This window comes from Prionailurus viverrinus, chromosome A3 (assembly GCF_022837055.1).
Source record: "Prionailurus viverrinus isolate Anna chromosome A3, UM_Priviv_1.0, whole genome shotgun sequence".
Classification (NCBI taxonomy): domain Eukaryota; kingdom Metazoa; phylum Chordata; class Mammalia; order Carnivora; family Felidae; genus Prionailurus; species Prionailurus viverrinus.
Window position 1 is genome coordinate 114,942,447 of NC_062563.1, and position 25,028 is coordinate 114,967,474.

General features: G+C 36.9%; 1 protein-coding gene across 4 annotated transcripts in view; it reads right to left on the minus strand.

The window, feature by feature from the left end:
* Positions 1 to 570: 570 nt before the first annotated feature.
* SLC30A6 (solute carrier family 30 member 6) overlaps positions 571 to 25,028 on the minus strand; it is a 49,356-nt gene continuing 24,898 nt past the window's right edge. For 2 of the 4 annotated variants that reach the window (XM_047853251.1, XM_047853250.1), the window contains 9 exons: positions 20,037 to 20,117; positions 19,412 to 19,447; positions 18,400 to 18,494; positions 16,418 to 16,466; positions 15,994 to 16,113; positions 10,534 to 10,636; positions 9,611 to 9,658; positions 8,562 to 8,630; positions 571 to 2,125 (listed from right to left, as the gene is read on the minus strand). In XM_047853251.1, coding sequence (XP_047709207.1) covers positions 1,622 to 2,125; positions 8,562 to 8,630; positions 9,611 to 9,658; positions 10,534 to 10,636; positions 15,994 to 16,113; positions 16,418 to 16,466; positions 18,400 to 18,494; positions 19,412 to 19,447; positions 20,037 to 20,117 — 1,105 coding nt within the window. In that variant the 3' untranslated portion in view covers positions 571 to 1,621. Of the gene's footprint in view, positions 2,126 to 8,561; positions 8,631 to 9,610; positions 9,659 to 10,533; positions 10,637 to 15,993; positions 16,114 to 16,417; positions 16,467 to 18,399; positions 18,495 to 19,411; positions 19,448 to 20,036; positions 20,118 to 25,028 lie in introns of those variants that run through there. The other 2 variants (XM_047853253.1, XM_047853252.1) reach the window with 2 other exon arrangements.

Sequence of the window (25,028 nt, forward strand, 5' to 3'; positions counted from 1 at the left end):
GGAACAGATTGCCTTATTACATTTACAAAATTTCATTTTTCCCAGAAGTCAAGGTAGTGTGGGCTCTCTTTCTTCAGCAGGTCAAATGCCTGAACAGGGTTGCGGATGTTAAAGACAATGACAAACTCCTCACCAAGCAAAAGTTGGGACATGGCCACTTATTACAGGATGACTATAACTCTGCTTGACAAAGATGGCTTCTTGGATGTTATTCCACTGTGAAATCAGATTTGGAAGTGCTGCTCATATTTAAAAGAGGATGAGATGATTGAAGCAACTTGCAAATTCTACAAAAACAAAAATCTTCTCTACATAGCTGGCTGATGGTTGGAAAAATCATAAATCTCCAGGAGTACTAGATTCCAGAAAAGTCGAATCCACTCTCAAAATACCTTTTTAAATCTCTAATTACAAAACTCATGATTAAATTTAAAAAATTACCTCAGGTAATTTGTGACTGCTGCTTGTGATACTTTTTATAAGTAATACTGACCATGTTGGCAAGTCCTTAACATCCGCATTTGGAAAATAATCAAAAAACAAGATAATCCACATGATTCTCACACTTCATCACAGTTAACAATTTATGATTTTGACAAAGCAAAACAAAATAAGTTGGAAATTGCCTGTTACAGATATAACAATACTGTACTCTATAACGTAGGATCTATTATGTTTTGGTAAAATTATATAATGTTAACTCAAATTGTTTATCCAACTTTGAAAAGATATCAAATCCCACATTATGCATGGAATTGTATATATTTTGGTAATATATCTGATATATTTTGTTAATAAAGTGAGAGAGTAAAGTCAACCAATGGAAAGGTGACAAAAAAGATAAATTCCATCATTATGTCAGTACTTTGGGGGTTTGTTTTTGTTTCATTATATCAATTTGATTATATGTTATATAGAAAACTGGATTCCTTCACTGCACATTACCAAAGGATTTGGTATTCATTTAACCAAAATAAAACACTTTGAGAACCACAGACTATTTATAAGTGTACTGAAATATTTTAATGAAAAAACTAAAAAATTTTTGATAATTAAAAATTTCAAATTATGCTAGACAGAATATGCTTTAAAATTTTTGATAAAAACTTTTTCTTTCTTTTGCAAGACATAAATCAAGAGGACCTCAAAAAAAATGTAGCAATTAAGTTTGGAAAACTATAAAAGAGACTTTTACTTTCAGAATGGATGTTTTTTTCCATTCTTAAAATGTATGTCATTATTCAAGAAGCATGTTTATAAATTTCATTGAAGAAAATATTATACTTTTAATAATGTGACAGATTTGCTCCATCAAGTGGTTCTCTTATAATGTCTATCACACTGCAATCAACTACAAAAGCAAATAACAAAATTTAAATTCAGAGAAACACGCTTTCTAAAGGAAGCCTAAATTTCAAACCCTATAACATTTAGAAGGTTCTCACAGCCCCAAATACATTTACAAAAAGGTACTTTCATCAGTTTCATGTAATGTGAACAAACCTACTATTCTCTATCATTTAGAGTAAACGATTGAACAGTCGGTGCACAGCTGGATTAGTAAATAAAATGGAATCAAGGAGTCAATGTTCCTCATAAAAATAAGTTAGATTGCAGTACATCATGGTCTTGGTTGTCCAGTTCTATTGTTAGCTCCGTATCTACTTGGCATATTTGTAAAACCAGTCCTGAATCCTTGGGTTACTCCAATTCCTGGAACTCCAAGTCCTTGATTAAGCAAGCTACTACTGTAAGGTGTGTGTCCATGATTAAGACCCAAACCAGAAGGTCTTGTTTGGGTGTTGAGTAGAATGACTGGGCTCACGTTTTTTCCAGGGGTGTTAAATGAAAATTCTGGAGGTGGACTACTAGGTTTAGCTGGAGTCGATGTAACAGGGTTTGAATCATCAGTACCCTTTAAAGGAGGCATTGGAATTATGTGATGATCTGAAAAGTTTAGGACATTGGCTGCAACAGGCCCAGACAGTAAGGCAGGTCTAATCCAATCATCCTTGAAAATTTGAACGGTCAAAGTAGACACTAGAGTGTACAGCCTGTTGGTCACATGAGCAAGAACCATTTGTTCATTTGCATCCCGTCGAATTCTTACATGCACTGATCCGGCCTAAAAGGGGAAAAATCATAAGAAAGAGATAGTTAAAATTATACCATTGAAAATTCCCCTAGAAATAAATATTTTATTTATGATTTGGCTGTAACTGTACTTGGTGTTTTCTTTTAAACAAGAGAAAGTATCATGTGTTGATATTCCTTGAAGACTACTCAGCAGTGACTGTCAATGTGGAGAGTTGATAAAAATTATGTGACTAAATAAAATGTGTCTTTTTAAAATATATGAAAAAAATATATATGTGGGAGGAAGACAGGCATGTTATAGCCTAATGCAGAATATAACGTATATAGAAAATGCAATGGAAGAGCAGAAAAAAGAGCTGCTAATTTAAATTAAGGAAGATTTGTAAAGAAGATGGCATTTGATCCAGGGTTGATGGTGAAATGTAATTTCCAAAAGTGGAGACAGATATTCTAAGCTGAGAGAACAGCAATTAAAATGCATGGCATGTTTGGACAGAATAAGCAATATTACTAATATATAAACAAGTACAAATATTTCAGGGGGCAGAAAAATAATGAAAGAGAAAAGAAAAGAAAGAAGGATGGAAAAAAAGAAAGAAAAACAGGTAGTAAGGTTAAAAGAAAGGCTAGCAGAGAACTCTAAAAATCATGATATGGAGTTTAATAGTAGCAATCAATCAGAAATAAAGTTCAGAAAAAGTGTACGTATGAATGATTGGTAATTAGGTAAAAAATGACTGCAACACTCTAGGTTAGAAATGAAGAGGGCAGGACAGGACAAATATAATGGGATCAGAAAGGGACAGATGGATTCATGAGTTTCCCTGGGTTAGATGTGGGGGGACTTGATACCCAATTGGATGTAGTGGATGAGGGAGATGGACTGACTCATCAAAGATGATCTCAAGGTTTCTAGCCTGGGTTACTATGAGGATAGAGAAGCCCAGGCTTTACAATGATGGCTAGAAGTCTGTTTATTGAAAAGATATTTATCATACGTTATGTTTTTAAATGATTCTATTTTGTTTAAAACATACACAGAGAGAAAAATAGCCAAGAGTGACAACACTTATCTCTAGATAGAATTATTAAAGGTTTTTTGTTCGCTTCTCTTTGACTTAGTTACAATTTTTCTAAGAATCAGGTACCATTTGCATGATGAAACTTAAGTAAAAATAAATAGTAAGTAAAATGAAACAAAATGTCCAGCAGACTCAATGCTGATTTCTAGATAAACTCAGATTTTCAAGATAAAAAACTATAACGAAGAATAAGTTTCACATAAATTAGTCAAATACAAGTAGTTGTTTTATTTACAATGTGTCTGAATCTATGACTTTAACAGTAGTGCCTGTCGATCATAAGATGGAGAAAATATCTATAATGCTTGAATTTGACTTCTAGTTTATTATGAAAGACAAGGCATGTTTAGAAATGCAGTCACCTTTGATTTCTTCCTTTTCTTGGCCACTACCATCTCACAGTTATCACTAGACAAAACTATAAAAGACACCGTAACCTCTTCCAGTCTGCTACGGAAATTAAAGTGATTAAAATAAATGAAAACCATTTCTGAGCAGGAGCTTGAACAGAGTCTGCTGTGACTATGGTGTTTGCATTAATTTATGGCTTTTGGGACAACTACTCTTGGAGCTCAAAAGCTTGTTTTATTTTTCCTTAGTCTTAATTAGGTACTACCTGGGGGTAGTGGTTAGATGGCCATGTTCTGAACAGCTGGGTAACTTAATTCTTTGTGTGGATACGCCACCCAGCTAAATAAACACTTACCTTCTATGTTATTAAGATCAGTAAAATTAAAAGAATGATTAAAAACAAACTGTGTTCCTGAAGGAATTACATTCCTAAAGGAATGTAAATTGGTATAGCCATTTTTGGAAAGTAATTGGCTGCATCAAAAGCCATGAAAATGTGGATATCCTTTTTTTAAAAAAAATTTTATTTTTAACTAATCTCTACACCCAATGTGGGGCTCGAACTCACAACCCCAAGTTCAAGAGTCACATGCAATACTGACTGAGCCAGCTAGGCACCCCAGTGTGAATATCCTTTGACTCACAAAAACCACTTCTAAAAATTAGTCTTAAGGAATAATCACAAGTATGTGCAAAGATGATTCCACAAAAATGTTCATCCTAGCTCTGTTTATAAGGGAAAAATGGAATGCCATTAAGGGAGTGATTAAGTAAATGATGGCATATTCAAATAATGTAAAACTGCAGCCATTAAAAATTATGTTGGGATTCTTCAAAGACAGCAGTAATGGTGGCACTTTTTGGAAATTCCCCCAAATATGCCCAGAAAAACCGAAATTAAGACATCAACCCCAAAAACCTATGGACATCTATTAAGAAACTAGATAACATGGTTTTCCCAAGAAATCCTAATCACCCTAATCCTAAGGTGTGAGACCTGCAAGGTATCCGCACCTATGAAGGAGGAAGCAACAGGATATCTGATGGACCTAAAAACCTCAAAGCAGCTAACCTGTACTCAATGGAAATCTAGGGCAGCAAATTTGAGAAAGGCAGCTGGGAAACTGGGAGGGGATTTGCACATTTCAATAGTGGGTGAGTACACTGAGATGGCCGTAAGATCTGAAGAGCTGGAGCAGCCTAAGCCTTGTGAGCTCTCCAAAGTAAGCAAGCAAGCTCCCTGCCAGTAGAAAGCCCCACATTAAGAAGAAACAACTGGGAACAGAATCCAAATTGAGCAACACACCAGAAACAAGAGATAACAAAGAGCAGATACAAATGGCAGGAAAAGACCCAGGAGAAAGAAAAAACTTTCACTTCACACACTCAATCAGAAGAGGGAGCTTTAGAACCATAAATTCAAACACACTACCCTAACCACTCCTTATTTTAAAATTCAGGAAAACAATTTTGCATAAAAAGGAGAAACAGAAAAGGACTGATTCCAAATCGCACACAAAGCTATTGTAAGAAAAAAATAGATTACAAAGGATTGCCCAAAAGAGTCACCTATAAAACACATGAGAACTATGACCTACTTTTTCAAAAGAAGCTGAAAGACATGAAACACATAAAACAGTATCAATCAGCATTCAAAAACCTCAAAAATGAGGGGCCCTAGGTGGATCAGTTGGTTAAACGTCCAACTTCAGCTCAGGTCATGATCTCACAGCTCCTGAGTTCAAGCCCCACGTTGAGCTCTGTGCTGACAGCTCAGAGCCTGAAGCCTGCTTCGGGTCCTGTGTCTTCTCTCTCTGCCCCTCCCCTGCTCGCACTATCTCTCTCTCTCTCTCTCTCTCCCTCTCTCTCTCTCTCAAAACTAAACATTAAAAAAAACAAAACAATGGGGCGCCTGGGTGGCGCAGTCGGTTAGGCGTCCGACTTCAGCCAGGTCACGATCTCGCGGTCCGTGAGTTCGAGCCCCACGTCGGGCTCTGGGCTGATGGCTCAGAGCCTGGAGCCTGTTTCCGATTCTGTGACTCCCTCTCTCTCTGCCCCTCCCCCGTTCATGCTCTGTCTCTCTCTGTCCCAAAAATAAATAAACGTTGAAAAAAAAAAAAATTTAAAAAAAAAACAACAACAACAACAACAACAAAAAAACCTCAAAAATGAGACAACAACAAGAAAAACAATCACTTGAGAAATGAAGACCAGACTAGGGGCGCCTGGGTGGGTCAGTCCATTGAGCATCCTGCTCTTGATTTTGGCAAAGGTCATGATCTCATGGTTTTTGAGTTCGAGCCCCATATGGGGCTCTGCACTGACTGTGTGGAGCCTGCTTGGGATTCTCTCTCCCTCTCTCTCTCTCTGCCCCTCGCTCACTTGCTCTCTCTCAAAATAAAAAAAACTTAAAAAAAAAGGAAAAAGAAATGAAGACTAGACTAGAACAAATACAAAAGGAAATAAATATACAGGTCTACTGTGAGAGAATAAAAGGTGATGAGAAGGCTAGTTTTAAAAATCAAAGGAACAGGGGCGCCTGGGTGGCGCAGTCGGTTAAGCGTCCGACTTCAGCCAGGTCACGATCTCGCGGTCCATGAGTTCAAGCCCCGCGTCAGGCTCTGGGCTGATGGCTCGGAGCCTGGAGCCTGTTTCCGATTCTGTGTCTCCCTCTCTCTCTGCCCCTCCCCCATTCATGCTCTGTCTCTCTCTGTCCCAAAAATAAATAAAAAAACGTTGAAAAAAAATTTTTTTTAAATCAAAGGAACTGAAGATATAATAAGGAACTGAAAGAAAATAAATATAAAAGACCCAATGTGCTTACAATAGTAGATCCCAAAGAAGACACTAAAAGCAAGAGAACAAAATAAATATTAATAATTACAATTAAAGAAAACTTTCCTGAAAGATAAAACAAGTTTTTTGCAGTAACATTACTGCAAGGCTATAATGCAAACCTGGAGTAACTGACCCAAAATGACCAACACCAAGACATAGTCCAGTGAACTTACTTACTGGACTTAAAAAAAAAAAAAAAAAAAAAAAAGTCTTGGAGTATCTAGGCAAAGATCAAGTCACACTCAAGAGAAAAAAAATTAGGGCCCCTGGATGGCTCAGTCAGTTAAGCGTCCGACTTCAGCTTGGGTCACGATCTTGCAGTCTGGAGTTCAAGCTCCAAGTTAGGCTCTGTACTGACAGCTCAGAGCCTGGAGCCTGCTTCAGATTCTGTGTCTCCTTCTCTCTCTGACCCTTCCCCGCTTGCACTCTGTCTCTCTCTCTCCCTCTCAGAAACAAATAAGCATTCAAAAATTTTAAAAAAGAGAGAAAAAAATAGTTGACCAAAAAACTAATTATTTGGTGACATAGAAAACTGTAAACGATATATTAAGTGAAAAGAGCAAAATATAAACTGCATGGTTTCATTTTTTTTTAATGTTAATTTATTTTTGAGAGAGAGAGAGATAGAGCATGAGCAGGGGAGGGGCAGAGAGAGAGACACAGAATCCAAAGCAGGCTCCAGGCTCCGAGCTGTCAGCACAGAGCCCAACGCAGGGCTGGAACCCACAAACTGGGGGATCATGACCTGAGCTGAAGTTGCCGCTCAACCGATTGAGCCACCCAGAGGCCCCACATAGTTTCGTTTTCTAAGGAGAGAAAATAGGTAAGTATAAATAAGAAAACATCTTGGCAGGCATCTTTATATGATGGGATTATGGTGATTAAATTTTTTTCCAGAGTACTTTTCTGTATTTTCCTCATCATTCCTGACACAGGAATGGAACCATGCCGTAACTGTCTCTCTGGTAATAGGTCCAGACTGGATTCGCAAAAATTAATAAAAGGAAAACCTTATTAAAATGGGAGATGGGAGGCCAAAAGGGAGGGTCTCTCAATCCCTACTACCCCGAGTCAATTGTAGACTCAACAGGAAGAGAGGTAAAGTCCGTTCTACTTTAGCTACTTCTTTATAACATCAACAGGAGGAAGGAGGTTTTCTTCCTCCTTCTCTGACAAAAGCCCAGCCAATGAGAGACTAATACAACTCAGGCAGTGAAAGCCACTACACTTGAACTCCTGGTTTACTTCACTGGATTTTTCATCTGTAACAGTCCTTTCAACTTCCCCCTTTCCTCTATAGCAGACTGTTCCTCTGCTTTGTTCTTCAGACTTGCATATTGTTTTGTTGTAGCTTGCTTATCACGAATTGCAATTCTCTGCTATTCCAAAATAAACTCATTTTTGCTAGTAAAATAACTGGTCTTGTTTTTAAGGTTAATATCAAAAACATGGGGGGGAGCCTGGGTGGCTCAGTTGGTTAAGCGTCTTGACTTTGGCTCAGGTCATGATCTCATGGTTTGTGAGTGCATGTCCCACATGGGGGTCTGTGCTGACACCTCAGAGCCTGGAGCCTGCTTTGGATTTCTGTGTCTCCCTCTCTGTGCCCCCACCTCCACGCATGCATGCTCTCCCTGTCTCTCAAAAATAAACATAAAAAAAAAAAAAAAAAACCTTTAAAAAAAAAGACCATTAACAGTAGTTTGAAAGGAAAAATAAAAGAAAAATATCCCTCAACTAATATCAATTAGGTTACTGAATCCATCTACATTTTAGACTCTATTAAACAGAAATGGTAATCAAAGGCTCTATAAAAATTTAAAGAAGTTGGGGCTCTTGGGTGGCTTAGTTGGTTAAGCATCTGACTTCAGCTCAGGTCATGATCTCGCAGTTTGGGAGTTCAGGCCCCACATCGGGCTCTGTGCTGACAGCTTGGATTCTGGAGCCTGCTTCAGATTCTGTGTCTCCCTCTCTCTCTGCTCCTCCCCCTCTCATGCTCTGTCTATCTCTCTCTCTCTCTCTCAAAAAATAAACATTAAAACATTTTTTTTAATTTGAAGAAGTACTTTCTTTAGTTTTAAAAATTATAAACTATGTTTCACTTATTTATTTAATTTTTTATTGTTTAATTTACATTCAAGTTAGTTAATATAAACTATGTTTTAAATTACAACTATATTAATATGGAAAACATACCAGTGAGCCAAAACCTAGGGTCCAAAAATGCTCATTTCGAACTTCTAAAACTCCATCCAAGGTAGATACCTAATCAAAAACAAAGAAACTGGGCTGTTTATATTTGACATATCCAACACAGTTCAGTCACAATATGGACTTGACCTAAGCCTAGAAATGACCTGGCCAAATCCTGCATGAAGACACTCATTAGCCAAGAGAAGTCCTAGACCACTCAAGGTATCATTTTACTTGTTCAGTAGTGAGCCAAGGCCTTGTGTTCCGTTTCTCATCTGGCCCAATCCTTTTAGAATCAGGTGTTTACCACCTACCCTCACCACCACCTTGTTCGACAGTGGATGGTTCTTTTCATTTTGTGAGTATGTCACATATTTATATCCAGCACTGGTGGTATTAGATTTTTTCCCCCTTTTGGGGACTCTTCTCTATCATTTCTTTCTTTTAGCAAATTTCTGCACAACACAGGATGTTATGTGAATGTGGACCAAGAGGAAATTCCAAGACCAGATATATAGTGTATGTCCCATTGGTATAACACAGGCTGAGACAAACAGCCAGCTATATTGATAAATAGTGGCCTTTGTGATACCAACAATCAATAGTTTGAAATATTCTCAAAATCTAAATAATTACATTATCTTATTCCTTCAATTAGTAAGCAGGTGGGTATTTATACAATACAAAATCTAAACTCACAAATCAATGTTAAGTGATGAAGCAATCAACATGTAAAAGTAGTTTTTGACTTCTATCAAAATCCTAGATTTGAATATAGACGCATAAAAACCATAGCATTAACACAGCTAGTAGTGTGGTCTCTAGACCATTACCTTCCCTTCCACATTTACTTCAAGTTTCCAGACTGAGCAATTCCTCAAATTTTTATACTTTTGTCACTATTTTATATCTACTACTGTGTTATTTAGTATAAAGAACACAAACTCCCCTAAAATAAAATAGAGATAGGGCTGAGTAAAGTATCATTTATACCCATTCTTTCCATTCTCTAATTATAATTTAAAAGGATTTTATTTTCTATTCTACCTTACCTCTCTGATAAGTTTGTCCAACTGACCAATAACATGGGGTGGCGTTGTCTGGAGAAAAAAATAAAATAAAATATGAATAACTTAGGAGATAAAAGAATTTTTGCACAGTGGTCCTGAAAATAAAAAGTTGGATTTTATACCAGCCTTTGCTTTGTTTGACAGCCTATCATGATTTAGGGAAGAGAGGTTTCAGTTGGCTCCACTAGTGGGACAACATCAACCATCAGCCCATGCTTATTTTTTATCTCTACACCCAAACAACTCTTAAAGAATCAGCCAATCAAGTAAAAATCTTTTGTATGGCAGAGCATGACACAACTATTATCTTATTGTTACTACAGTTTCTGGAGATAAAACTACTGCCCCTAAGTTTTAGAAAGGACATGAGGGTAAGACACAAGGAAAGCAGTGCTTACATACACATCCATCCCTGGGAAACTACCTTTGCATTCAGGGCCTTGTCTACAGGTGTTTCTATTGTTTAAATAAGGAGTAATTTATCATTTTCGATTTTAAGTTTGAAATTTAGAAGTCTCACTGATTCAATGACAGGAAATAAGAAAACAATCACAACCAAACTATATAATAGCCAAAGCATATTTATTGCGGGAAAATAAATAGGTAAAAAATATTTCTAAGTAACACTGTTTTTACTTGAAACATTATTAAGGGCAAAATATTTTTAGCTTCTGATTTTGTCTTATATTATAAATACAGGAAGATCTGTACATATTTTATGGGCCAAGAGAATTTCCTCTGCTTCTTACTGTATAGATTTCAGATATCACTGTTTGAGTTCATTTCTAACAGGGCCTTCTAATAGCTAAAAATTTTATAATCTGGTAGAAGAGAACATATAATTTTATTCTCTGGTAGAAAAAACTGGCTAATATTAAGCATGTGCATTGAAAAAGGACCCTTACCTGCAGTAATACTTTGCCACTGTACACGCTCATGGGATACATAGTGCCAAATGTCATCAGAGCAATGGCTATGGCAGAAGCAGTGTCCACAGCAAAATAATTACTAAAAGGAAAAAACAATTCTAAATCTCAAATATATGCGTCACTGGGCTTCTTACAATTCAATCTTCCAAAACACTGTCTAATGCAACAGGACTTTGATCACAAGTGGCCACCACTGGCAAAGAGAGTGTCTCAAAATAAATAAATAAATAAGTTTTCAGAATCCTTTCTTGCCAAGTTTGGTGGAAAATAATAATTATGTTAAGCAGCATGAAGAGATGGTGAAGAAAAAAAATGTGACCATTTCCTCAATATGTATTTTCAATCTACTTGTCAACGAGAAAGGTTTCATATATATTCATTTGTTGTGACAAACAAAAACCTTCAACTTACAATTTCTGATACAGGGAAGGCTAATGTATCTCATCCAACAATTTTCCTATAAATAATAATTTTCCAATTATTACCAAGAATTTTTGAAATTCCTCAGGAATTACACAAGGTGAGATTCTATGGGAATTTGTTAGAGGAACATTGTCACTGAAGTGCAACACTCATCAGTAGTTCAGACTGTTCTGTTAATAAGACAGACCAAAATGCCAATGCCAATGCCAATGATTACAAGCTGATCATGTTTTGTTTTTGTTTTATTTGTGTTGTTTTTTACTTTTTCCCACATGCTGGCAATAGAAACATGAGGTAAGACCTAGCCCCTACCTTTGAAATAGCAGGAGATAACCATGTAAAGAAAATAAAGCAATCTGGGAGTAAAGGAGAAGTCCTATAGGGTATCAGGGATGCACAAAGGAGTGAGTGACAAGCCTCCCGAGGTAGGGATAATCCAGAAAGGATTATAAAATAGAAAAAGAGACATATGAGCTGACCCTTCAAAGACGAGTGAAATGATGGGAGGAAGGTATCACAGACAGTGGAAGCAGCATGTGCAAGGGTGTGAAAGTCCTGACACAGCATCAGAAGTAGGAACAGGCAAATATAGACAGACGGATGGCCAGTGAGGTCAGTAGGGGCCTTACCATGCTAACAGCTTTTATTTATTTTTTATTTTATTTTATTTTTTTTAGTTTTACTTTTTATTTTTTAAATTTACATTCAAATTAGTTAGCATATGGCACAAAAACAGACACACAGACCAACAGAATAGAATAGAAACCCCAGAATTAGACCCACAAAAGTATGGCCAACTAATCTTTGACAAAGCAGGAAAGAATATCCAATGGAAAAAAGACAGTCTTTTTAACAAATGGTGCTGGGAGAGCTGGACAGCAACATGCAGAAGAATGAAACTAGACCACTTTCTCACACCATTCACAAAAAAAAACCTCAAAATGGATAAAGGACCTGAATGTGAAACAGGAAACCATCAAAACCCTAGAGGAGAAAGCAGGAAAAAACCTCTCTGACCTCAGCCGTAGCAATTTCTTACTTGACACATCCCCAAAGGCAGGGGGATTAAAAGCAAAAATGAACTATCGGGACCTCATCAAGATAAAAACCTTCTGCACTGCAAAGGAAACAATCAACAAAACTAAAAGGCAACTGACTGAATGGGAAAAGATATTTGCAAATGACATATCAGACAAAGAGCTAGTATCCAAAATCTATAAAGAACTCACCAAATTCCACACCCGAAAAACAAATAATCCAGTGAAGAAATGGGCAGAAAACATGAATAGACACTTCTCTAAAGAAGACATCCGGATGGTCAACAGGCACATGAAAAGATGCTCAACGTCACTCCTCATCAGGGAAATGCAAATCAAAACCACACTCAGATACCACCTAATGCCAGTCAGAGTGGTTAAAATGAACAAATCAGAAGACTATTGATGCTGGCGAGGATGTGGAGAAACAGGAACCCTCTTGCACTGGTGGTGGAAATGCAAATTGGTGCAGCCGCTCTGGAAAACGGTGTGGAGGTTCCTCAAAAAATTAAAAATAGACCTACCCTATGACCCAGCAATAGCACTGTTAGGAATATACCCAAGGGATACACGAGTGCTGATGCACAGGGGCACTTGTACCTCAATGGTTACAGCAGCACTCTCAACAAAAGCCAAAATATGAAGAGCCTAAATGGCCATCAACTGATGAATGGATAAAGAAATTGTGGTTTATATACACAATGGAATACTATGTGGCAATGAGAAAGAATGAAATATGGCCTTCTGTAGCAATGCGGATGGAACTGCATTGTTATGCTAAGTGAAATAAGTCATACAGAGAAAGACAGATACCATATGTTTTCACTCTTATGTGGATCCTGAGAAACTTAACAGAAGACCATGGGGGAGGGGAAGGAAAAAAAAAAGGTTAGAGATGGAGGGAGCCAAAACATAAGAGACTCTTAAAGAGGGTTGATGGGGAGTGGGAGGGAGGGGAGGGTGGGTGATGGGTATTGAGGAGGGCACCTGTTGGGATGAGCACTGGGTGTTGTATGGAAACCAATTTGACAATAAATTTCATATTAAAAAAAATTAGTTAGCATATAATGCAACAATGATTTCAGGAGTAGATTCCTTAGTGTCCCTTACCCATTTAGCTCATCCCCCCTCCCACAACCACTCCAGTAACCTTCAGTTTGTTCTCCATATTTATGACTCTCTTCTGTTTTGTCCCCCTCCCTGTCTTTATATGATTTTTGTTTTCCTTCCCTTATATTCATCTGATTTGTCTCTTAAAGTCCTCTTATGAGTGAAGTCATATGATTTTTGTCTTTCTCTAATTTCACTTAGCATAATACCCTCTAGTTCCATCCACGTAGTTGCAAATGACAAGATTTCATTTTTTTGATTGCCGAGGAATACTCCATTGTATATATACACCACATCCTCTTTATCCATTCATCCATCGATGGACATTTGGGTTCTTTCCATACTTTGGCTATCGTTGATAGTGCTGCTGTAAACATTGGAGTGCATGCGTCCCTTCGAAACAGCACACCTGTATCCCTTGGATAAATGCTCAGTAGTGCAATTGGTGGGTCATAGGGCAGTTCTATTTTTAGTTTTTTGAGGAACCTCCATACTGTTTTCCAGAGTGGCTGCACCAGCTTGCATTCCCAAGCTTTTATTTTTTTAACAGGCAAAGAGGAAGATTTTGAAACAGGAAAATATTATGGCCAGAGGTGCAATTTTGAATGATGACGTTGGTAGCAAAATGGAAAATAACTAGAGATGTATGACAATGACAGAAGACCAGAAGACTATTGTAATTAGACCAAGGAAATAATAAGGCCTCAATTTGGGAAGCAGCAATGAAAACGGGAAAGAGAGGACAAATAAATATTAAAAAAGAAGGTCCAATCAGACTGGCTGATAAGAGTATTATTTACAATAGCCAAGACATGGAAACAAGCAAAGTATCCACCAACAGATGAAGGGATAAAAAATGTAAGATACACACACCTATAAACACACACAGACACACACACTGGCTTGAGAATTATTCAGCCAAAAAAGGGAGGGAATCATGCCGTTTACAACAACATGGTAGAGAGAGACAAATACTGTTATGATCTCCCTTACAGGTGCAATCTAAAGATCCAAACTCCTGCGAAACACAGAAGAGTTTGGTGCCTGTCAAACGCAGGGGGTTGAGGGTGGGGGAGAAATGGGTGAAGGTGGTCAAAAGGTATTGAGTTGCAGTTATGAGACACAGAAGTTCTGGGGATGTACTGTACAGCATGATGACTACAACTTTAAAATACAAAAAAACAAATTCAAGACCAGGTGACCAATTAGAACCGGCTTTGGGAGAGGTGAGAGGGGAGAAGTATGATATTTAAGAGTGCACTGGAGTTAAACATTAAAAAAAAAGGAGGGGGGGAGCGCCTGGGTGGCTCAGTCGGTTGGGCGTCGGACTTCGGCTCAGGTCATGATCTCACGGTCCTTGAGTTCGAGCCCTGCATTGGGCTCTGTGCTGACAGCTCAGAGCCTGGAACCTGCTTCAGATTCTGTGTCTCCTTCTCTCTCTGCCCCTTTCCCACTCAAGCTTTTGTATCTGTCTCTCTCAAAAATAAATAAACATTAAAAAAATTTTTTAAAAAAGAGTGCAGTGGAATTCGTCAAAAAATTAAACGCTGAATTATCCTATAATCCAGCAATTCTCCTTTTGGGTATATGCCCACAAGAATGGAAAGCAGGGACTCAAACAGGTATTTGTATACCCATGTTCATAGAGCACTATTCACAATAGCCAAAAGGTGGGAACAATCCAAATATCTATCAGTGGATAATTCAACAAACAAAATGTGTTCTGTATGTACAATGGAATATTATTCAATCTTAAAAAAGGAGAAAATTCTGATACATATTACAACATGGATGAATCTTGAAAACATTACGCTAAGTGAAATAAGCCAGATGCAAAAAGACAAATATTGTATGATCTCACTCACATGAAGTACTTTGTCAAATTCGTAGAGAAAGGAAATAGAATAGTGGTTAGCAGGGGCTTTGGGAAGAGAGGAAGGGGAGCTACTCTTTAATGGGTACTGAGTTACAGGTGGAGAAGATGTAAAAGTTCTGAAGATGGACAATGGTGACAGTTACACAATGATGTGAGGTACTTCATGCAACTGAAGTGTATGATTAAAAATGGTTCAAGTTTTAATATACATTGAAAAAAAACAATGCAAAAGAATAGATGGTAGTGGTATTATTCACTGAGGTCGAAAATATAAGAAAAAACCACTTTGGGGATGGGGAAAATAGGTTCAGCTGATGTAGACATGAATAGATGTAAGATATGCCTTTTGGAATTCAATAGACATCTGGACTAGAAATAATGGTTTGGGAAACTCACAGAGGTGGTAAATAAAAACGAGTAATTGAATGTAATCTTCCAGAAGAGTATGCAAAATAGGAAAAAGAATAATTAAAGACCAATTCTAGTAAACCCTAATATTTAAAGGGTAGGTAGTTGAAGAATCACATGTCATAAGATGCTAGGGAAGGTTAAAGCAGCTATAAAGTATACTTCCTAAAAGTTTTGCCTTTTATTTATTTTTTTCCTTTTTCTTATTTTTTTTTTAAGGCTTGACTTAAAAAAAGTTTTTTTCATACCTACTTCCCCTTCCTTCTCTCAGAAATAGTAGCCATGGCTTATCTGTCACCTTCTGTCCTCTTCTGTCACGGTCATCTTCTCTGTTTCACTCACCAAGTCAGCAGTAGGGACTTTAAGTAGTTTTCCAGTCTGAATTATAGACTGTGGTGAAAAATACTTATTGAATCCTACCCCTTAGTTTTTCAGATGAAGATACTTAAGGACAAGACTTGACCAAAGCTACACAGGCCATAAGCAAACATGCTGTAAGCATAATCCTTACCTACCCCACAGATGCCTTTAAAAGTCAGGCCCCCAAAATGGAACCACTTGACAGCAATAAAAACTACTTACTTAATTTCAATTAGCATATATGTAATACAAAGAGCAAATGCTCCAGCAAGATCAATCAAAACAAATGGATTCATTCGGGGAAGGAAGATGCTGCTAAGTCCTGGAATAATTCCACACAGGCTATGAAGAAACAAACAAAGAGTATTCGTTAGCAGACCTCAATGTAATACTGATGGAAATCTTGTGAAAGACAACTTGTATTTTAGTACCATAGGTCTTATAGAAAGCAAAGAGGATGTGGGAACAAAGTCCTCTCACTCGTAAAGGTATCTTATGTCATCAATAAGTAAAAGGCGAGTAAGTTTGATCTGTGAGATTCATGTAGCAACCTCAGCAATGAATAATGTAAGTTCCCATGACAGATGCATTTCTTGTACATCCCTTTGAAATTATGTGTATCATGAAACCCCACATAACATCTTACCTTCGACTAAGATCTGCAACATGCTCTTGAAGCCAACTCGTACTAGCAGCTTTAAGAAGAAAACACGTAAATTACCTATATAGAAAAATAAACCACTACCAGAAATACTTGATTTCCTTAATTTAAAAGATAAGTTTTGTAATGACTGTATAACATTTTACAAAAGGACATGCTACTTAAATCTAGACTTTTTCCCTCTTTTATACCTTCAAGATAATAAAGCAAAAGCAGTTTCAACTATTTATATCACTGACCTGGAGGAATTACATATGTCAGTGTACTATTAATTTTAAAGGCTCTTTAAATGTAAAGCAGAACTTCCTAACCAGTGTGCTGAGAATGGGTTATAGGTATACCAATTCTTAATTTCCCCAGCTCTCAGAAAGGCCAGGTAGGGGATCTGGCTACATGCAGAAACCTGCCAGTTACTGTTCCTGAACAAGTAGCCCCCAGGCTCAAACATCCTTTTACATTTATCTCAGGATTATAGAAATACTCACTTTTTCATGTGTAACATGATGTAAAAAAGACTGGCGAGGTTATACAAAAGCCATATTGTAGAGCAGTTAAGAGCAGACTCTATTGCCAGAATATCTGACTTAAAACCCAGCTCTTAGCTAGATATTTGACTTTGGGCAAGTGATTTAATCTCTCAGTGCCTCAGTGTAATATAAAAATAATAAAATTATTTACCTCATGTGGTTATAGGGAGAATTAAATGGGCTGATCTACATAAAGAGTTTAGCATTGTGTCTGGTAGACAGAAAGTGCTCAGTATTATCTTTCACTCAAATTTCAACTAATGTCACAAATATTAATGTTTCTGGGAACTTTAATATCTAGCTAATGAAAATATAAACTAGATAGCCTTTCCAGAAATAAGTCTGGCACAATATATATCATTGACTTGAAAGATATTATATTTCTAACCCATTTATAATTTCTCTGGGAATTCATCCTGAAGAAGACTCACAGATGCATAAAAGAAATGTGATATCAGAAAGCAGATTGTAGCATTATTTATAAAAGGAAAACTTGGATCTTTCTCATCTTTATGGAGAGATAATTTCTAAATCTTTGTACCTTCTTAAAATCTCTAGAGTGAACATTATACTATTTTAATAACTTATGCTTTTCAAAATAATTCTGGACATCACAAATACCATATTTTCTAGTTCATGCAGTAATTCTAAAACTTTAATTCATACAAATACAACTGACGCTTCATAATATTCACGAAGGTGTTTAAATTTGAATGGGAAATTCAGAAAACTTTCTTCTCTTGATTGTCTTAGTGTTCAAGTCAGTGGACCTAAAAAGATCCTCTCCTATCTTTGCTTCAAAGTGTGGGTCTGTGCACACAGCCCACTTTTATTTTTACCTCACTTCTCCACCAATCAGTGTTTAACCCTTTGCGGGTTAGTGGGAATCCAGAACATGGAAATTACCAAAAAATGACAATAATTTTAACTACTGAAGAGAAATAACACTCTAAATTTTTAAAGACTTGAAAATAAAAGAATATTTCAAAATATATATGCTACTTTATAATATATGCCCATCCACCATTGACACAGAGAAGTTCCTGGGAACTTACTTAACAGAATACAATTATTTGCAAAGAGCATATCAACCATCTGAAGTATACTGATGTTTCCAAAATGTGTGCAATAGATTTTTTCTAAGTAGGTGACACATCTAAAATCCCACTCATGTTATTTGGCAAATGTAATTTTTCATCACATATAATTTAATATACGTCAGTTCTGCTCATTTTAAACTAATACATTCTTTTAAAGCTTGAACTAATAAGATTTTGTTTTGTAATTCTCTACTCAGAAAAGACCTGAGAACCTCTAGGATAGTTCTCTCTTCTCTTCAGGATAAGCTTTCTAGGTGATGTGAGTTAATAAAACAAACACAGGACTTGTTTTTATGAGAGATGAATTGGATTTTTTATTAATGGTAAATAAAAATCATACCTTCAGAGACATAAGCAAAAGGCTTATTCCGAATAGAAAGCATTGTGAACAAGTTGAAGGAAAGAGCCACAAAAGTACCAACTAATAATCTTCCCCTAAAAAGAACAATAACATTTACCATTATTTTTTCTTGGTAATAGCAACATGTAATTTCAGCATGCAGACAGACTAGGAGATGGGAAGGGAGAGTCATCTGCTGCAGTGGGTTGGGATTTGTGGAGCCAGGCTCTGAACTTGCTTTCGAGTTCCATCTTACACAGGACAAAAATGGACTCTCAGCATGAATAGTATCTTCCTACAGGTAACTGCTGTTATAAATTTATATAAATGCAATGGTATATGGTTTACAAGATACTAGGCAGGTCAGAGTATCCTGAATTAAACTGGTCAAAACAGAAAAAGTCCATGTATTTGGCAACTCTGTAGTAGACAATTACACTTTTATCTTTTTTTTTTTTAACTTCTTTAATGTTTATTTTTTTATTTTCAGAGAGAGAGTGAGCAGGGGAGGGGCAGAGGGAGAGAGGGTGAGGGAGAATCCCAAGCAGGTTCAATGCTTTCTGCAGAACCTGACGCAGAGCTCAGTCTCAAGAACTGTGAGATCATGACCAGAGCTGAAATCAAGAGTCAGACATCTAACTGACTGAGCCAGCCTGGCTCAATTTTATCTTTTGTAAAGGTGCTACTAAAAGATTTTGGGCATCAAATTTTAAATCATAGAAAACCAACATGGCTAGTTTATGTGTTGATTTAGGCCTGGAAATAACGAGGGACCTAAAGCCAGAGTACAAAGGCCTTCCTGTGCAATATAAAAACATAAGGACTTGGGAACACTTAAGGCTGAGAAGGAGTCTTGGAATTGAGGGATTTTGTTTGTGAATTATCAGTGAAATGTATATTGCCACACTCTGACCTATGACTGGCCAAAGTAACCATTATTCTTAATGTACCTCTCAATAACTGGGGATCAAACATAATAGTAAATTATGTTATGTCAAAAGCAAAATCTCACGTGTGTATCTCGGGCTGCTCCAGAAAGCGTTCTGCACTAAAAGAAAGAAAAAATGTATTAAATTAGTTCTAAAAATTATGAAATTAAAAAGCTTTATTAAATATAAAATTAATCTAATAAGTGAACAAAATCTTTTTTTTTTAAGTTAGTTTATTTGTGTAAGTAATCTCTACACTTAACATGGGGCTCAAACTCATGACCCCAAGATCAAGAGTCACATGCTCTTCCAACTGAGCCAGCCAGGCGTCCTGAACAAAATCTTTTAATATGATAACCAACTGTTGATTATTAGCAGTGATCAGGCAAGACTTACAAATTATCCTCCATATGTAGTATCAGTCTTCCCCACCAAACTTTTTCCAATGGGTTTATACCAAGCATTAAAACATGTCTGACTGAACCCCTTTCCTTCATACCTGCCCAGGATTTAGTAGCATCAAATTAGGTAATAAAAGGAGGGTGAAAAGAAGGGAGAAAAGTCTGAAAAATGAAGAGGACATCCTACCAAAACTCCAGCACTGCTCATCTTAATCTGTACACCCTTTAAACCAAATGTGTCTCACTGGATTCTTTCATGTTGCCAAAGGTGGAATTTACAATGAAGTGACATATAAAACAAACGTACCTTTCTTTTAATATAAAGAGCGCTCCCAGTTGTGCCAAGACTGTGGAGGCAAATACAGCCAAGACTTCTAATCTTTCAAATCTGAAACAAGAAAATTAATTAGATCAGCTAATTCATACACCAGTATCTCCAGAACACATTTTCATTCATTTATTCACATACTAAATTTTTTGTGTGTGTCTACTATAAGCCAAACACTGTTAATTTTTTTTAATGTTTTTAAATTTATTTTTCAGAGAGAGAGAGACAGAGCATGAGCAGGGGAGGGGCAGAGAGAGAGGGAGACACAGAATCCGAAGAAGGCTCCAGGCTCTGAGCTGTCAGCACAGAGCCCGATGTGGGGCTCGAACTCACAGACTGCAAGATCATGATCTGAGCCGAAGTCGGATGGTCAACCGACTGAGCCACCCAGGCGCCCTGAGCCAAACACTGTTAGAACAGACTACAGATTTTCTAGAATGAAGATAAACAATGATTATCACAGATTTAAAAAAAGTGCCTATATGTACAACACCTATTCCTAGGACCCACTTATAGCTGTTATTTTTCTGGAAATAATTATTATCACAATAACAGGTAACACTTGATTGACCCATCTTATGTTAGACCACTGCTCAAAGTGCTTAACATACAATGTCTTCTAAACTACCCAACACCTTATGAAGGTTACTCTATCCACTTAAAAAAAAAAGAAAAAGAGATAAGGAACTTGATATACAAAAAGGAAAAGTAACTTATTAGAGTCATACAGCTAGCAAGTGGAGGAGTGAGGTTTCCAAACTCAGGCACTCTAGTTCCACAGTTCATGATTTTAACCACTTATTATATGGTCTCTCACTGAAGCAAATAATTGCAGTTAATTATGTGTATGCCTTATAATCCCTAAATTGTAAGCTCAAGGCCAAGGCGTGTAATCATATTCATCTTAGTTTTTCCCACAACAGTTTAATGGCATTCAATATTTGTGATAAGTATAAATGCTTATAATTTCTCAAGGAATTAGATATCTTCAGTAAAGACAATAAAATAATTAAGGATCCTGATCTCATTGCTGTTTTTAAAGGGGAAAAATGCTGGAATCAACAACAACGTATTATTTTTAAATTTTTTTTTCAACGTTTATTTACTTTTGGGACAGAGAGAGACAGAGCATGAACGGGGGAGGGGCAGAGAGAGAGGGAGACACAGAATCGGAAACAGGCTCCAGGCTCTGAGCCATCAGCCCAGAGCCCGACGCGGGGCTCGAACTCCCGGACCGCGAGATCGTGACCTGGCTGAAGTCGGACGCTTAACCGACTGCGCCACCCAGGCGCCCCAACAACAACGTATTATTAAAAATATAACAGAAATGTATTTATTGACATGGAAAGATATAAATGAAAAGAGTGGGTTATAAAAGAGTATAAAAAACAGTATGTAAATGCAGTATGTAAATGTTATTTGTGGAAACTAATAAACTGATATTAAAGTGCACATATGGAAACGCAAAAGGTGAAAGAAAGCAAAGACAATCCGAAGAAGAACAAAGCTGGAAGATTTACAACACTAGATGTCAAGATGTATTTCAAAACTATTCAAAACTACTGTAGTTAATATAGCAAAGTACTAATGCAAGAATAGACAGATATTGACATTGAACAGACAAGAAAATCCAGAAATAGAATCACACATTCATAGTCACCTAGTTTATGAAAAAGGTAGCACATAAAGGCAGGAGAAAAAGGATTAACTTTTCCTCCAATAAATGTTTCATCAGTTGAACAGCTATATAAAAAAAAATATGCCCTGACCTCTACCTCAACCCATATACAAAAATGAATTCCAGTTTGACTGTAGGTGTTAAATGTGAAAGGTCAAACAACAAGATTTCTAGCTAACAGTAGAGTATCTTTATGACCTCGGAGCTGGCTAAGATTTCTTGACAAGTACACAAAAAGTACAACCCATGAAAAATTGATAAATTGAACTTATTGAAATAAAAAAACTTTTCATTCATGGGAAAAGTTATTTATATATGAAGAACTCTACAGATCAATATGAAAAAAAAGGTAACCCAATTTAAAAATGGGTAAAACATTTTAATATGCACCTGACAAAAAAGGTAATCTGAATGACTAAGAAATATATGAAAAAGACAGTAATATGAAAAAGTGTTCATTTAGTCATCAGGATAATAATTTAAAACCAAAAGACACAACTACATACCCTAGAATGGCTTAAAAAATAAAAAGACAATACCAACTGTTGGTATAGGCATGAAGCAACCAGAACTCTCAAATATTGCCAGTGAAAGAGTAAACTGGTAAAACCACTCTAGAAAACTGGTATTACCTTATCTTCCAACAATGAACATATACAATTCTTATGACTGAGTAACTTCACTCAAAGATACATATCCAACATAAAGGGATACACATGTATACCAAAAGACATGTACAAGAATATTCACAAATAGCTTTATTTATAATAGCTAAAAGCTGAAAATCACCTAAATGCCTTTCAATAGTCAAACATAAAAAGAAATTGTGGTATATTCATATAATGGGATATGAGAGCAATGGACCAGAATGAACCACTATTATAGGAGAGTATATACTGTAATCCCATTAATGTGCCTCCAGACAGGCAACAATAATGTGCAAAGAACAGCGGTCAGAACACTGATTATTTCTGTTGGGCTGGACTCTGACTCAAAAAAAAAGGGAGGGGGGCTTTTTGGGGGGATTTGTAAAGTTTCATATCATGATCTAGGTAGTAGTTATACAGGTATATTCATTTATTAAAATTCACCAAACTGTACAAGGATATAAGAACAAGATTTGGCCCCTGCTACCATGAAATTTGCATTTTATTAGTATTTTTAATTTATTTGGGGGGGTGCAGAGAGAGTGAGCATACAAGAGCAGAGGGGCAGATAGAGGGAGACAGAGGATCTGAAGCAGGCTCAGGGCTGACAGCAGAGAGCATGATATGGGGCTCAAACTCACAAACTGTGAGATCATGACCTGAGCCGAAATCAGACACTTAACTGACTGAGCCACCCAGGTGCCCCAAAATTTACATTTTAAGGAGGGAGAGAGAATAACAATTTATAACTTCTGGTAAATGCTATACAGAGAATAATAGTAGTCTGACATGGAAAGAGGCTAACCAGGTGATCTATTTTAGAATCTATTTCAGATTGGGCCCAGTTACTTAATCACATTGGCATTTAGTGATATTAGGATTCGAGTAACAAGATGGAGCACATCCAGCAAAGATGAAGTGAAGAGAATTTCAAGGAGAGACAACAGCTTGTACAAAAGACCTAAGCAGGAATATATGCGCTGTACACAAATTACAGAAAGAAAGACTGTGTGGTATATAGGTACAGATGAAAGTAGAAACTTGAAGAGAAGTAGGCAGAGACTAGCTCATCTAAGAATTTTGTAAACTAGAGAAAAGAGTCAGGATTTTATTGTAAGTATGACAGCAAATAACTGGGTGGTTATAAGGAAAGTGATAGCATGATTTAAGTTTAAAAAGGAAAACACTATGGGGTGTCTGCATGGCTCAGTTGGTTAAGCATCCAACTCTTGATCTTAGCTCAGGTCTTAATCTCAGGATTGTGAGTTCAAGCCCTGAGTTGGGCTCCATGCTGGATGTGAAGCTTACTTAAACATAAATAAATAAAATAAACATAACTAAGCTAAACTAAAATAAAAAATAAAATGGAAAACACTCTGGTTGCTATATGGATAATGGTCTACAGGGGGGTAAGAGGAGAGGCATGGGGACCAATTAGGAGACTGGACATTGATAAAGATAAGAAATGAAGGTAGCTTAGTTACGATGGTAGTTGTTGAGATAGAAATGCGGGTCAGGGCAGATTCTGGATGTGTCTATGGGTTACCCCGTAAAAACCTGCTGATGGATAAATGTGGGGAATGGGAGAAGACTAAAAATTTTGCTTGAGCAAATGAGTGGTGGTATTAACTAAGATGGGAAAAACTGCAGAGGAACAGGTTTTTAGGGAAGAAAACAAGAATTCTAGCCAAAGTTTAAGGCACCAAATAGATATCCATGTGATGCTGTCAAGAAGGTAGTCTGAAACAAGACAGATCTTAGGGCTAGAGAACTGGAGTTTGGAATTATTAAATATAGATAGTAGGGACGCCTGGGTGGCTCAGTTGGTTGAGCGTCCGACTTCGGCTCAGGTCATGATCTCGTGGTCTGTGAGTTCAAGCCCTGCGTCGGGCTCTGTGAGGACAGCTCAGAGCCTGGAGCCTGCTTCGGATTCTGTGTCTCCCTCTCTCTCTGCCCCTCCCCCACTCATGCTCTGTCTCTCTCTGTCAAAAATAAAAATATTAAAATATATATATATATAGATGATAGTTCAAGCTATGTGACTGACAATTATACTTGGATGTTAATTTTATTGTTTAATTGCTCCCTCCTTTCTTGTTCAGTCTAAGTAAGTGGGAGCTATCATGTCCTTGCTTAACCTGGTCTCCTGGCCACAGTAACTGATCTAGAGACTAATATCTGTTCCAAGCTGGACCAATCAATAGTTCTTTCCCATGATTTTCTTTACTAGCACTGGGGAAGCATCTTTCCTTATCTAGGATGTAGTTAAGAAATTTCAAGTTAAGGTCTTGCCAGGAGTTATTCTATTATGGTAGGGAAACATGGTATGAGAAACTAAACCTGACATGCAGAGAAAAGTGGGCCTGAGAGGTAAGAGAAAGACAAGGGTCCTGAGTGTGCTAGTCCCTATGCCAGTTACCTCAGTCTTCTCACATTCTGGTTACATAAATTACAAAAGTTCCCATTTTCCCTCGATACTAGTTTGAATTGGATTTTTGTCACTTACAACCAAAAGCCTTAACTCAGAGTCACAGATTTCCATATAGAGATATCTATATGTACCTTAAAACCAAATATCATAGCAACAGTCCAACGCTATCAAATTTTAGTGACACTTATGAATATCTTCGTCTTGCATGAAAATTT